The sequence below is a fragment of the Poecilia reticulata genome, chromosome 2, assembly GCF_904066995.2.
Source record: "Poecilia reticulata chromosome 2, P_reticulata-male-v2, whole genome shotgun sequence".
In the NCBI taxonomy this organism is placed as follows: Eukaryota; Metazoa; Chordata; class Actinopteri; order Cyprinodontiformes; family Poeciliidae; genus Poecilia; species Poecilia reticulata.
The window spans coordinates 45165118-45180159 of record NC_088831.1 but is presented as its reverse complement, the minus strand read 5'-3'; the positions used below and the strand labels follow the sequence as shown (position 1 = coordinate 45180159).

Sequence of the window (15042 nt, the reverse complement as noted above, 5' to 3'; positions counted from 1 at the left end):
CAGACGTCTGAAAAACATATAATTAATTTCATATTTTTAAAGATTGAGAAGATATTTTTGGATAGTAAAGCTAAAGTTTAGCCTTCAGGTTGAACTCAGTGTAGAATATTCTCCTAAATCCTATTTGAACCCGCCCTCTCATTGATGCCCACCAATCAGCAGACAGCATTGGGGGCGGGAACCAGGTTGTTTCTCTTGTAGCTCGTGCCTGTTGTGGGAGGTTATATATGGTGGAAGCCGCTCGGTGAGTTTTGCCGTTGTTCGGTTAGTTTTCCAGTTTAGTGGGCTGGTATTTAAGCTAAGTTACCGACAGAACGAGCTAGACATGGTGTAGCACGTCTCGTAGAGAACGCGGGTTTTTACGCTGAAAGACAGTAAAGCTTAAATCATTGGTGTTAGATAAGATTCCTGAAGTAATTTCTCCATATTTTCCTATGAATTAACCAGAATTTCGTTTTTGTGCGGTTTTTATTCGTTTTCAGCTCAGCTAACCCAACAGTGGTTAAATAAGTAGTTTTTGGTTACACTCAAATACAATCAGGTAATCGGCTAAATATTAATATTAGACAAACAGCCTGATTAAATACAGAAGTCGTTTCAAATTACTATTTGACCTATTAAAGCAACGGTGTCCAAAGTGTGGCTCGGGGGCCCTTTGTAGTCCATGGGTGGATTTTTCTTTTCAAGAACGATATACATTTTGAGACTCTTTGTTTTTAATTCCAGGGGGAAAATAACACTACATGAGTAACCCAAATCCTGAAAATGGATTCATTAAAAAAAAAATAAACTAATTTTCAATTTAACCCAGAAAAGTTTTCAATCTGAATGTCAGATTATTTGACATAATCTGACATTCAGGCAAAACGTTTCTTAGAATAGACTAGAATTGTCCTTTATGGTGCCACATCAGGAAAATTCAAATGACATGTAGATTCACACAAAAGATGAAAAACTGTTAAAAGTAAATTAAAAAAGATTAAGAATAAATCTGACACAACTGAGGAGAAAGCACTTTTTTTAAAATTTACAAATTAGTGTATTTGTGCTTTAAAAAACAAACAACTTGCAGTAAATGAACAATAAAAACTAAAATGTTATTTAAAACTAGAATACCAGCAGGGATGTGAAGACCGAGTTTGTTGGGATCAGTGATGGCTCCTGTGAGGAAGGATCTGCATTAATGCTGCTTTGTGCACCGTGGATGCAGCAGTCTGGATAAGCCATGACTGACTCTGCTTTCCTACCAACACAGCGATGAAGCAGCTTCCTGCAGACACGGTGCGGCTGCTGTCCAGCTCGCAGGTCGTCACGTCTGTGGTGAGCGTGGTGAAGGAGCTGATGGAGAACTCTCTGGACGCTGGCGCCTCCAGCGTCGACGTGAAGCTGGTACGTTTACAGACCATCCGTCTCACTTCCTGTTGGCTTTTCCCCTCAGCTTCATTTATGTGTCGCTCATTTGAAGGAGAACTTCGGCCTGGACCGGACCGAAGTTCGGGACAACGGCTGTGGGATCAAAGCGGCGGACGCTGCGGTGATGGCCGTCCGACATTTCACCTCCAAGATCAGCAGCCATGAAGACCTGGAGCGTCTGGAAACATACGGCTTCAGGGGCGAGGCGCTGGGCTCCATCTGCGCCGTGGCCGAGGTGACGCTCCTTCCACACTAAAGTTAGAGCTTCAGGAAACTTTCAAAGCTTCAGATGCAAAAAGAGAAATCTGTTGGTTTTGAAGCGGGTCTGTTGTGGAAAATTCTCTTTCTGCACAGTTTTGTTCTTCCATTTGAGTCTCTGCTGTCTGAACTCTTTAAAAACCATCCAGACGTTTTCTGACGACAAGTTAATATTTTTTAGTGTCTGCTAAAGGAAATGTACCTCCCAATCATCAAAGGGGAAATATTATGTGTTTTTCATGCACATAAAATCATTTTATAGCATAAAATAAAGTAACCATGTTACCTTCAGTTATAAAAATGCTATATATATATATATATATATATTAGTCTCACTTCCTGTTGAGAAGTGAGACATATCTCAAATATGTCCTAAAAGAAATCTGACTTTGTAATTTAAAGCTGTGAAATTGGGCCTCTGTCTCTTTAAATGCTCCATTTCTTCCTGAAGCTCCGTCTCCAGGAAGTCATCCCAACATGGCTCCTCTTTAACCCTTTAATGTTTGTTGTTGCTCTGAGCAGTATCTACTGTAATGAGCTCAGCAGCTGTTTGCTAATTGCTGCTGGCTAGTCTGAAGGAGCTGAGTGGGGGAGGAGCTGCGCCTCGAAGGCGGGGCTAGGTCCACCCAGGCGTTTGCAGCTGAATGGTGACATGAAAATGTCTTTCCTCCCGTTTGCTGCAGATTAAACATGACGCTCATCTGTTGGCAGCCATTTGTACATGTAAACAGTGTAGACATTGATGCGGGGGGCGTGGCCAGCAGCAGCTAATTTGCATAGCTGAGGTAAAGCCGTAGAACTTCTTATTCTGAACGGAGTTAAAAATAGAACTGAGAAGATGAAATCTGATCATTTAAGAGACATTTAGTGTGAAAAGATCTTTCTTAGAAAATCTCTCTGTTGGACTACAGTTCACCGCTGAACAGCGTAACAGATCACCTGTAAGGTTTACATTTTCTGACATGTTTGTTTTAGTTTTTCTAAGTTAAATCTGTAATTGGGACATTAAAAGCTGAAGTTGTTTGTTGCTCACAGTTCAGAGTCTGTTTCCTGTCCAGGTCACGGTGACCACTAAAACAGAGGAGGACGATGTCAGCACGCAGTACACCCTGGACTCCAGCGGGGGCATCGTCTCTCAGAGGCCGTCCCACCTGGGTGGAGGCAGGTTGCCGGCGGTTACCGGGGGGGGAAGCGAGGCGTTCTGATGGCGGTTTGAGCCCTGCTGTGTTCCTGCAGGAACGTCGGTGAGCGTGGCGAAGCTGTTCGGGAAACTGCCGGTGCGACGGCAGTTCTTCTCCTCCGTCAGGAAGCGTAAGGAGGAAGTGAGGAAGGTCCAGGACCTGCTGATGGCCTTCGCCGTCATAAAGCCGGAGCTGCGGCTCACGCTGGCGCACAACAAGGTCAGAACCTGCTGGTCTGACCCGTTAACATTTCATCTGTTTCTAAAAAACGTTTTTATCTGGTCTTCATCCTTTTTTAATCTAGTTTTTCCTAATTCCATGTTTGTTTGATCCCAAAACGCCTCCAGGTTTCCAGCTCTGCTGTAATTCAGTCGTTTATTTAGTGCAGATTCTCCACCACTAGGTGTCCTCGTTGCATTTCCAGCTGCTGAAACGTTTCCTCTGGTTCTGAAATGACATGTTGGACCCTCAGGTCCAAACTGTTCACCCCAAAAATAAAAAATTATAAAATAAAGCCCTACTGGTGGCCCCCACTTATTGTTATTTCAATCTATGTTTTATTTTTTATTCCTATTTTAACCATCCAAATCATGATTAATCTGAAAATGAGATTTCGACCCCCTGCCTGGTGTCTCATGACCTCCCTGGGGTCCCGACCCCCACATTGGGAAGCCCTGCTTTAGACTGCAGGTAAAGCATTAGTGGTGAAGCGATTACAAACAAGTAAAATCTAAAATCATATGTGACAAATATGAAACATGAACAGCTTCAAAATGATTCCCAAATTTTAAAAAAATGATAAAATTCAAACTTTATTGTGAGAAACAGAAACTCAGGTTTAAAAGTCAGAACTGAAGCTACTGATAATAATATTTATAAATAATTTCTATGCTGAACAGGGTTATATGTATCTGTTAAATTTGATTTATTTAAATTTAAAAACTAATTTTTGTTGAAATAAGTTCAGTTATTTGAGTTAAAAGCCTCCATAATCCCAGATTATCTTTTCACAATCCAAACAACTAAAATTCACTTCTGACGTGGAAATTGAACATTGAAAATAATATGTGAATAAATTCTGAACAAAGGCAGAAATTATTTTATAATGTCATCAGGATGGAAAATAAAATTAAAATCTGACTTGAATAAACTTTGATTCTTCATTTTATCTCATAGAAACTAAATCAAAACTATTTCATATTTATGTTTATATTCAGGTTAAACCAATCAGGGCTGAGACTAACGATTATTTATCGTTGATTTTGACAATCGATTAATCTGGTTTAAAAACTTCTTATTCAGCTGATTTTTCATTTAACCATGAAAACTGTTTTTATACAATATTAGAATTGCTTTAAAAGACAAAATAACATTTAAGTGCCTAAAATACAATAATTCATTTAACAGACTCTAGAGCGGCCACTAGTGGACATCTGAGGAACAGATTTACCTCAAGTTCAAAGTGTTTATATTTATTGTTCAGTTTTGACTAAATTTCACTTCTTTCATCAACAAATTTTAGCGTCTGTATGTTCCAGTTAAAGATAATTGATTACTATAGTATTTGAAAAGACCTCAGTAAACGATTGATCACGATTCGGTCCTGGATGTTTTTACACAACAAACTTCTTCCAGAGGCTCTGAGAGGTGAACGAATCGTTTCAGGTGTTTTTCAGAGATTAACCAGTAAAGTTTGATTGTTGTTCTGGTACCGATTAAAGGGATCGCAGCTGATTTTAAATCTAATGGATCAGAGCTGCAGCTGCAGAGGTTACTGTTCCTATGAAACATCTCAACATTTCAGTTGAATCTGATTTTAATTTCAAAGATTAATCACTAGTGAATGAAGCTAAACTCTGGATTACAACCCATTTTGTCCCGTTAAAGGTTCTGAGTCCTCACTGAAATTTTTCCTGCATGTTTTAGCCTAAATATCCAAACAAAAAGAATAAATCTTTAAAACAAGAAGCCAGTTTATCTGATTAAATTGTGTATTTTGAGTTTTTTCTGGGATTTCCTGAACTTTTTAAGCACATCTGTCTCCTAATCTGAGCGGTTTAAGCCCAGATTAAAGCCTCCTTGAGCTCTGGACTCGGCCTCAGGCTGCAGCAGAGTGTCTTGCTGCAGGTCAGTGAGTTTGCATGCAGCAGCCATGCAGCTCTCGTGGAAAGCAGCTTGGGATTGCAGCGGAGCACAGTCTGTCCAGTCATGCTGCTGCCGCTGCTATCGGTTCCTCCAGCTCTGCTTGTGTTACGCTTCACGGCCTTTTCAGGAACTGTTTACTGCAGGATCCGTTTCATGAGCCAAACTGTAAAATATCAGACATGTCCTGCAACCCTTTACCAGGGTATCTGCTAGCCGCTGCTGCTGAGGGGACGGGGACTCATGGAGGCATTTTGTTCTGCAGGTGGTGGTTTGGCAGAAGGCCAGAGCGGCGGACCACAGGAGCGCCCTGGTTGCTACGCTAGGAGCTAGCACCGTCACCAACCTGCTGCCCGTCCATCAAGAACAGCCAGAGGTTGGTTAAACAGAGGCTTAACAATTTTATTTAGTAGTCAGTATTTTACCCAAAGTAGATGGCACCTTAAATAATATCAATATGAAAAGATCATTAGAGGATTCAGATGGGTATCGGGTCCAAACCCGTTTTTATCTTCTGTTTGGAGTTGATTCCAACTCAGTCGGGTTCAGGTCTGAGAAGTTTCAGGCCCACAGGGTCTGACCTTTGAACCATCGCAGTGGTCGGTGCAGTCTGTGAACCCACTGAACACCAGCAGGCCATGGCTGCCGCACTCCAGTCGTGGGCTAAAGAGTTAGCTGCACTATTATAAACATTAATTATGCTAACACTAAATGTTGCAACAACTTGGTATTTAAGGGAAGCTAATGATAAAATGCTACATCATGGTATTTAGCTAAGCTCATGCTAAAGCTATATATCAGCATGGTATTTAAGGTAAGCTAACACTAAAGCGCTACACCAACATTGCATTTAGTGGAGGCTAACATCACCATGTTTAGCAAAAGCTAACTTTGCATCACTTCACAATGATGGTATTTAAGGGGAGCCAAAGCGCCACTAACATTGTATAACCCCATATGTCATTGACACAACGTGTGCTAAAACCTAGCATAGCGCTCTCCACGGGGTCAAATTTGTCAGTTTGTGTTTCAGGAAGTGATTTTTTTTTTAAATTGTCGAGTTTTGCTAACTATGTTTCTGATTTAGCCTCAGTTAGCGAAATAGGACTTAAAACATCAGTAGATTTTAAACTGTTTACTGTAGAAGTACAGCAATGCATTCTGGGTAGAGAATAAAAATCATTTGCTGCTTCATCACAGGTGGAGATGTTTGGGATTGTTATAAAATAATATTCTGGAAGAATATGACGTTTTTCAATAAGAAATACTTGAAATTACTTTAACCAAGAAGGCTGTCTTTTAGTCAGACTAAAGTAAATAAGCTTAGAAATACACAACTTATGTTTTGTATCATTTTCGGTAGACGTGGAGCTTTATTCAGCTGACACGTTTACATAGTGCTTTAGAATTAATGAGGTAAAATGAGTTCAGGGGAAGCTGAGAGCGCTGAACGCTGTCAAGCGGCCGTTTGTGTGGCGGTGTGTAAATCAGCTGATCCAGAGGAGAAGCAGCTGATCCGCCGTGTGCTCGGTTGGCGGCGGCTCAGCGCGCTCTGCCCTTTTCTCCGCAGCTCTTCCTGATGAAAGCTGAGTGCTTCCTGACGCTAATCGGGTCGCCGTGGCGATGCCGGCCTCTGCGCGGTCGCAGCCGCTTTCAGCCCCGCTCTCCCTCTGTTGTTGTTTTGCTGCGGTTATGAGAGTAACCTTTGACCTTTGTGCCCGCTGATCAGGAGGAACTAAATGTGACGCTGGCAGCTCTGGCTGCCCCGCTGAGGAGCTCCGGGGGTCCAAAGGTCCGGTTTGTGCGTAATGAGCAGGAACAGCGGCTCGGTTCTGGATGTCACCACCGGGTTCTGCTGCTCATAATGAGGCCGTGTGGAAAAATGCAGCAACTAATAGCCCTCCGTAGGAACCAGGCTGACCTTTACATGCAGCTGCTGAGTCATCAGATCCAGCGGTTCTGGCTGGAAGATCGGGTCGGGATCCTGCACAGAAGAAGAAACGATGAATATTCAGACTTCAGAAATATAACGCTTAGTGAAAGTATTCTACAGGGGCTGAAACAGCAGAATCATCCGCAAACACACAATGGAAGAAAAACCTACAAAAACAAACAATCAGACAAAATGCTGCAAATAGAAGCAAAACATGACATGGCAAAAGTAACTGCAGACTTGCTCTTCAAAACAGAGGCCCTCCAGGCCACTAGGGGGAGTCTGCAGTTATTGATCCCTTTGTGATCAATAAAGTATTTTTGAATTGGATAAATATTACGTACATTAATATGCTGCCGACGCCATTCTATATTAGTGTAAAACACATGAAGCGTAAAAGCACTTTTTCCTTCTGGACATCCCATCTTTCCTGAGGGTCTGCTCCCATATGAGCTGGTGGCTGACGCCCCCCACTGGCCTGGAGGACTTCTGTTTTGTATAGCGAGTTTGTGGCATTTTGTACTTGCTGTTGGTTTTACTGTAACTGCGGCATTTCTCCCCTTTCTCCTATTCCCCTTGGTTACTTGGTCAAGCTGTTTAAGTCTGAGATAACCGACTTTATAACTAGTGATGTTTTTATTTTAGACCTGGGTAAATACAAATTGATGACCTACTTATGCCACTTCCATGAACAAATTAATTTTGCATAAAATACAGGATTTATAATATGACTCGCGCATTTCTGTTCATGGGCTGTCTTTATTTCTGTCTGAACTGCATGACTGTGCCTCTCAGCAGGTACCAGACCGCTAACAGCAGCTAGTAAAGCTAGCGGGACAGCTAACATGCTAGCGCCGGAATGCTAACACAATGGACATCTACATAAGACTGCCGAATAAAAACAAATGTTTATAGGATAAAAACTTAGTGAGAATCGTACCCCTGTGTTTTTTTGGACGTTAACAACCTGAAATTAAACTAAATTAAAATTGATTGTGCGCTTCTTCACGTGAGGACGGCAAAAAAGGGTAATAGATGCACCAAACCGTCTCACGGGTTACACCGCCTCCCTGTGGAGAAACCTGGTACGGCACCGCAATTCAATACTTAAACGCCCTTTTAATTCGGTTAAATTATCAATAAAAAACTGTTACCACACATTTGTGTGTCTCACTTCACTTTATAAATTTGTTACAAGTTGGATTCATGACAATGTTTCTATAAAGACATAATTATAAATGTAACCCCCCAAAAAAGTCAAGACCGACACGTCTAATCCTAAGATAATGGGTGGTTTGACCATGAGAAAATTATGGTAGTATTGATTTTCCAAGTTATTATTAATACTTTTGGGTTGTTGCACTGTTTTTTATGGAGATTTCTGCTCAGTTTTCTGTACTTTATCTCTGTGATTGTTGTTGTTTTTCCTTCAGATGGTTCTGGACGGTTTTCTTCCCAAACCCGGAGCTGATTTGTCCTTAACGAGCTCCTCTACCTCTGATAAAACCTTCATCTTTATTAATAAGCGTCCTGTCCAGCAGAAGGACATCCTGAAGGTGAAATGGATTCAGATTGTGTGTGTTCTGGTTTTTTTCTGTCATTTATCACGTTTCTTCTCCTCAGCTGTTGCGTCAGCATCACTCGGCTCAGTATCCTGACGATGCGGCTCGGCATCGGTTCCCCGTCCTCCTGCTGAACATCACAGTTTGTCCTTCATCTCTGGATGTAAATGTGACGCCAGATAAAACCCAGGTTCTGCTTCATAACAAGGTACCAGAGGCTCCAGCCCAGCCCATCCGGTTCAGGTTCCTTCGCTCTGACTTCCTGTTTCTCCGTGTTTAGGAGGCGGTTCTGGCTGCCACTGAGGCTCTGCTGGTTTCTCTTTACGGTTTTCGTCCTGAAAAGCAGCCGGACCCTGAAACTCTTCCTCCTGCTGCTGGTTGTGTGGAGACGGATGAGAATACGGAGAACAGGAAGGTGAGCGATGAAGACGCCAGCCAATCAGCTGCCCTGCAGCACCAGGCCTCCAGCTGCAGCTCCTCTTCCTCCATGGCGGACGACTGGATCGTCAACCAATCCGGGTTCTCCCTCTGCGACGACGAGGCGACCCGGAGTCGACCCCAGAGCGCCGAGCCCGGCCCAGAGGAGCCCCGGCGGCCGCAGGTGTCCGCCGAGGCCTGGAGCCGCGGCACGGCGCTGACCGACCCGGTGTCGGGAGAACCCCTGCAGCCCGTCGCCATCCACCAGCCCGACCCGGAAGTTAAGAGGTCAGGCAACGCCATAACGGAGAAACGGGCCGCTCTGACGCCGTATGACATGATCAGCAGCCGCGCGCTGAGGGTGCCACCGTCCGCCGCCTCGCTGTTCGACAAGGAGACCCGGTCCGAGGTTCTGATGGAGCGACCGGCCGCCAGCCTGCAGGAGGTCAGCGCCGCCGTCCAGAACCGCTGGGAAAACCTGGGAGACGAAGACAGGAAGAGGTGAGAGCAGCTGAGGCCGATCACATTAATCAATCAATCAGCTGATCAGTTGAAATGATCCATTTGCATGATTTGTTCTTCTTCTTCTGTTATTGCAGGTTTGAGGAAAAGGCGAGGAAGAGTCAGGACCTCCATGACCAGAGGACCAGGCTGGCGGCCCCCGGGGCCCCGGCCGATCGGCCCCTGGGGGCCGCTAAGCTCCAGGCTCAGAAGCGTAAAGCTCCTCTGTCCAATCAGCAGCTGCTGGACGAGCTTTTCTCCGCCCAGCCCCAGAAGAAGAAGAAGGCTCCGCCCCCTAAGCCGTGGCGGCCGCTTCCCTGCAGCATGGCGGCGCTGCGTCGGCGACTGCAGCGCCTGTCGGCCCAGAGCGGCGCGGCAGAGCCCCAGGGCCTCCGCCCGGTGGGCCGGCTGGCCTCTCAGAACGCCTGGCTGATTTTGTGCGGCGGGCGGCGTCTGATGCTGCTCAACCCGTTCCGGGCGGAGGAAGCCTTGCTGTTCCAGCGGCTCCAGCAGGACCACATCCTTCCTGCCGTCCGCCTGCAGAAGCCGCTGCTGCTCACCGACAGGTAGCTCTGGTTCCCACGGCGACGGGGAAACCACACTCTTGAGGCAGACCGTAAACTCCTGCTTTCTTCCAGGAACCTGGGCGCCGCGGAGTTTGAGACACTGTGCAGTTTGGAGAAAGGCGCGGCGGAGCCGGACGGCAGCGTCTTCTTCTCCGACCCCCGACTCGTCGCCAACGGCTTCAGAATCAAACTCAGTCCAGGTACGCCACCAAAATCCTTCCCCCTGCCAGCTTCCTGTCCGCTGCCATGGCAACAATTTCACTTCACTTCCTGTGCTGGGTAAAAGTCTGAATCTTATTTCTGGATGTTTTTTCTTCCAAGAAATCTTTTCACTTGTGTTTCTGTCCCATAAATAATTAATAAAAGCCAAAATATCTCAACAATTACAGTAATAGTCTCATTTTAACTTTATTCTGTTTCATTTTCCACAGTTCGACAGTTAAAAAAAATGAATTTGAGAGCATAAACAAGTGCGGAGAACAGAAATGGAGGATAGAACGTATCTGTATGTCTGGATTACTCAAAGTTTTTATTCATCCATTTATCATTTTTCATTCAGCCTGATGTGGGATTTCTTCTTCTGCAGAAATCCTTTATAAACCGACAGTATCTGGTTTGGATCAGCTTCTGTTTTATTTTTAATAATAATTTCTATTTATATATTCTGCAGAAGAATCTGTCATCACTACACCTGCCAGGAATCTTTTATTTTTAAAGTATTTCTCCTTGTATTTCCTGTCCGGAGCTCCTGAATGACTGAAGCTGCTCTGCCTCATCAGTTGCGTTGCTTGTTGCTTATTGTTCGTTGCTTGTTGCTCGTTGCTCGTTGTTGTTGTTGTTGTTGCTGGAGCGGTTCACCCCGGCTGACCTTGGCCCTGGGCCCGGCAGCGGGCCTCCCGGTGGGACCGCAGCCCGGTGTGCAGGTGATGAGGGAGAAGTTGGCCTTTAAGGAATTCCTGGAATGCTTCATGCGGCTGCAGGTGCCTTCGGCCCAGTTTCAGTCCGGCTTCATTTACGGGATTAAAACCAGAATTTAGTCGGAACCGCAGCGACGGTTTGATCTGTGGACTTTTATCCTTCACACCCATCAGCCTGTTCGAGTTGAGAACGTTCACCAACTGATCCCCGACTTCCTGGTTCCCTGGAACGAAAAGACGATGCGACATATCAGCCCAAAAACATCTCCAAAGAAATATTAAGTCAATAACCAAAACTAAAACTTTATTCTACTGAAAGTTTATCAATCAGCCGAGTAAAATCTGAATTTATCTGAAAAAACTTATTTAGCAGAAGCTAAGTGCGCTAAATGTTGTCAAAGTTAGCAAAAGTGCTAAATGGAGACCTAGCTGTGCTGTCAGTACTTTAGCGAACACCACTGATGGGAGCTAGCATGGTGGAATTTAGCATTTTACCATTAGCCTGATGTTGGCGCAGCGCTTTAGCTATTAGCTAAATACCGTGTCAGTGCAGTGCTTTAGCATTAGCAGAGCTAAACATAATGTGTATGGTTGGTGCTTCAGAGTTAGCGTAGCTAGCTGTTTGGTTAGCGTAGCGGGCTGCTACATCAGAGCTTCATTAGTGTCTGAGCTTCATGCTGGAAACATTTAGTTCGTTGCTGCTTCAGCTCTGCAGGTTCCACCACAGCATCTGAGTCAGGATGAGGTCTAGACTTTGACTAGGCCGTTGCAGCACCCTGAGGAATTTAATTTTTAGTGTATTGTTGTATTTTAATGCATTTCTAATATTGTGTACAATATTAGGGTGAATGAAAAATCAGTAGAATTTGTTAATCCGACTAATGATCAGAATCATGGATTTCTAAAATAATCACTAGTTTCTTTCCTATATATATATATATATATATATATATATTTAATATTTCCAGCGTTTCATTCTCCATTATGTCCATCAGTATTTGTCTTCATCTTCTGGAGAATATTTAAATTATTTCCTAACTTGAATATAAAATGTGTTTTCCATTTTCAGGTTAATTCTTAGTTTTAACTTCAGGTTTTCAAAGCTGCATAAATTCTCTAAACAAGTTTAAAAAAATAGAAAACAGAAAATGTTTTGCATAAGTGGAGAAAAATCAGCAAACTGGGAATTATTAACTTAAAAGAATCTGCTATATGAAGAGTTACTAGTGAGTCAGTTTAGCCTTATTTCTTGTCTACTGATGCGTTTAGATGGTAAATTGGACAGAAACTCGTCACTGATTGTCTTTTGCTGCGTTTCTCTGGCAGCCAACCAGCTGAGGCATTTCGTTGGCGCCTCTGAATCTGCAGGTTATTAAATCAGAATCAAAATTGTGGATGATTTACAGTATTTCCTCATAAACTGCGGCCCATCATTCTTCCCGGCTACTCGACAGCTTCCTTCCAGTCTGCTGGGGCTTCTATTAGTCATTTAACACTCCATTTGGCCCGGGGTCTGTTGCCCTTGGGCCGCGGCTCGGCCGTAAAGCTCCGTGTTTATTTATTATTCCTTCCTGGAGATAGTAGCAGCGTCTGGAGTGTATTAATCCTTGTTTTGTGCTTTTTTTGGCCGGCCGGCTGTCAGCAGAGCGCCATCTGGAAGCGACGGCCGTGGCGGACTGCGTGCCTTTCCTGGGCCTGGAGGACCTGAAGGAGGTTCTGACCGCCGTCCTCCAGAGGAAGGCCGCCACGGTGCCGCAGAGCCGGCCGCTTAAAGTCACCAACTACCTGAAGGTAAACCCACCAGAATGAGCTAAATCATTTCCAACAGCCGTCAGAGAGATGAACCGCAGCAGGAAGCAGCTGGTCTGCACTTCCTGTTGCCTGCTTTCCCTGTGTGGCTACAGAGACGTCATCCTCCATCTTAATTACTGTTGTTTTGTTTTATTTTGGATGTTTACAATGTTTTCTGATTCCAGTGTTAAATGTTCTTTAGAAATTAAGTTTGTTTTATCTTTGGCTGGACGTACTCGGATTTTTATACTGTTACTGTTATATTGTATATGTATGAAATCAGAGGAATGCAGGAATATTCGTCATTTCTTGGGGTGAGTGGCAGAACTTTGACCACCGGCTGGCAGACAGACACGCTGCGCCCCGCGCTGACTACCTGCATCTGGAACATCTAAAAAATTATTATTATTTATGTCGGGCTGAAAGAAAACAACGTCTAACATCTTTGATTTCTTTCTCTCGATTGTTTGAAGGAATCCTGGCCAGCTGAGAAAAACCTCCAGCATGTAGTTAGTCGTTGTTTAATCTCATTAGAGGTCAGAGGTCACAGACGACTTTACGACAAAAAGCTAACAGAAACTCACAGCTTTGATGGAAAATGGAGCAAAAGCTTTAAGCTTCTAAAGATAAATGTTCCTCCTGAGTTCACACGGTTCTCAAGTGACGTCACACTTCCAGGTACTTTGTAACTGGCAGCCATCTTGGTAGGCAGTTGTTATGGAGTTGCTATGACAACAGTAAAAAAAAACACAAGGTTAGAACTAGTGTTCACCTCCTAAATTATACACAATATAAATACATTATAACTGCTGGGGTAATAAGACAAACATCAGGGATATTTACTGTATTTACTGCAGAACTAGCAAAATGAACTTGGCTAATGTAGCTTTTATCGGCAGACATGTAGCCTGTGTGTTCCTACACGTTCTCGCTCTGCCGTCACCAGAACCTCGACAGTCTGGTGAAGAGTTTTACAAAGCCGTGCAATCGTTGATGTTCAGGCTCACTGAGAAGCGAACAGGAGATCAGAGGCAGCTGGTCCTCAAAGTCCGACACGTTTCCATTCTCCGCCTCGACAGCAGCCACATGTTCGCTGTTTGCCTACCAAGATGGCGCCGATCACTTCTGGTTCAGACTTGTAGGATGCATTGATGTCGTTCATAAGCGATTTGAACCGTAGGACTGGAGCTGTTTTTATTTATTGGCTTTTCTTCCTTATGAAGCTCTGAGCGTCAGCAGTGCTGATCTAGATGGATTAGATCTGGATGTTTTGTGTTCAGGCCGAGGCGGTCCGGCTCGCCCGCCAGCTGCCTTCAGATTTATGTGGTGAAGAGGTGGAGGAGCTGCTGGAGCGGGCGGAGCGGCGGCTGGGCGGGACGGACCGGACCTGCATCCACGGGCGGCTCTTCCTCCACCACCTGGCCGACGTCCCGTCCTCACAGCGGGAGGCCCGGCTGGACACACACACCTGACCAACACACACACGCACACCTGACCAACACGCACCTGACCAACACACACCTGACCAACACACACCTGACCAACACACACACCTCTGGTTCGCTGACCAACGCCTAACGAAGCTGAACTCTGGAGACGAAGTGGCTCACCGGTCAGCGGAGGCCAAACGGACCATCTGGTCCGGTCCGGTCCAGTCCAGTCCGGTCTGGACTCAGAGCCTCTCTGGTTTCAACCAGAGGGATTAATGACAAACATTTTCAACTGAAAAAAACATTTTGTTGTTAAATTATGGCGTGAACAGAGATACGAGCTCAACAATAATTATTTGGTTTAATCTGGACACGTTTTGGTAGTTAAGTCAAGTTTATAGAATATTTGAACAATAAAGCAGTTCAGAGTTTTTTACATGATAAAATATAACACAATAAACGGTTATTATAAGTCAAATCGACTCTAAACAGCTGGGTTTTGTTGTAGATTTAAAGGACCTCTGTGTTTCGGCTGTTTTGCAGTTTTCTGGAAGTTTGTTCCAGATGTTTGGTGCGTAGAAGCTGAAGCTGCTTCTCCTCGTTTGCTTCTGGTTTTTTTTGGTTTGTTTTTCATTCAGTGAAGTTTCTGACTGGAAATAAAATCCACACATTTAACTTGAGTAGCGACACTTTATGATGAATTTAACTTGGTAAAAATATTCATAAAATAAATGTTTTCCTAAAGTAACTACTTGCTACATAAGCCAGTAGTTTCCGGAGCAGAAAGTTTGGACTCCCTGCTGTGAGTCTCTTCAGTCTGGATGTGTTTACTTTACGTTTGGTTTTCATCGGACGGAGGGTGCACTTACTTCCTGGTGAGGATAGTTTGGAGCTGTAATCTGTAAACCAACCTGCAGGATGAGGATTGACA

At 44.3% G+C, this 15042-nt stretch overlaps 1 protein-coding gene across 3 annotated transcripts; it reads left to right on the top strand.

Annotated features, from left to right (window-relative positions):
- The first annotated feature begins 41 nt into the window (after positions 1-41).
- pms1 (PMS1 homolog 1, mismatch repair system component) lies at positions 42-14589 on the top strand. Of its 3 annotated transcripts, none has more exons than XM_017307983.2 (13): positions 42-244; positions 1256-1389; positions 1466-1648; positions 2730-2832; positions 2908-3071; positions 5260-5370; positions 8361-8483; positions 8551-8697; positions 8770-9407; positions 9506-9973; positions 10046-10173; positions 12536-12681; positions 13962-14589. In XM_017307983.2, the coding sequence occupies exons 2-13, from the start codon at positions 1258-1260 to the stop codon at positions 14151-14153; spliced, it is 2535 nt and encodes an 844-aa protein (XP_017163472.2). In that variant the 5' UTR covers positions 42-244; positions 1256-1257; the 3' UTR covers positions 14154-14589. The 3 variants fall into 3 exon arrangements, with proteins under 3 accessions (XP_017163472.2, XP_017163470.2, XP_008402425.2); XM_017307981.2 differs by having other exon boundaries at positions 12533-12681; XM_008404203.3 differs by lacking the exon at positions 42-244 and adding an exon at positions 279-541 and having other exon boundaries at positions 12533-12681.
- The last annotated feature ends 453 nt before the right edge of the window (positions 14590-15042 follow it).

What these genes read in the sequence shown, in the direction of transcription:
- pms1 (XM_017307981.2), top strand. Translation starts at nt 1,258, where the DNA reads ATGAAGCAGCTTCCTGCAGACACGGTGCGGCTGCTGTCCAGCTCGCAG. An exon ending in TCACGCTGGCGCACAACAAG is followed by an intron (nt 3,072 to 5,259) that starts GTCAGAACCTGC and finishes TTTGTTCTGCAG; the next exon opens with GTGGTGGTTTGGCAGAAGGC. An exon ending in AAGTCACCAACTACCTGAAG is followed by an intron (nt 12,682 to 13,961) that starts GTAAACCCACCA and finishes TTTTGTGTTCAG; the next exon opens with GCCGAGGCGGTCCGGCTCGC.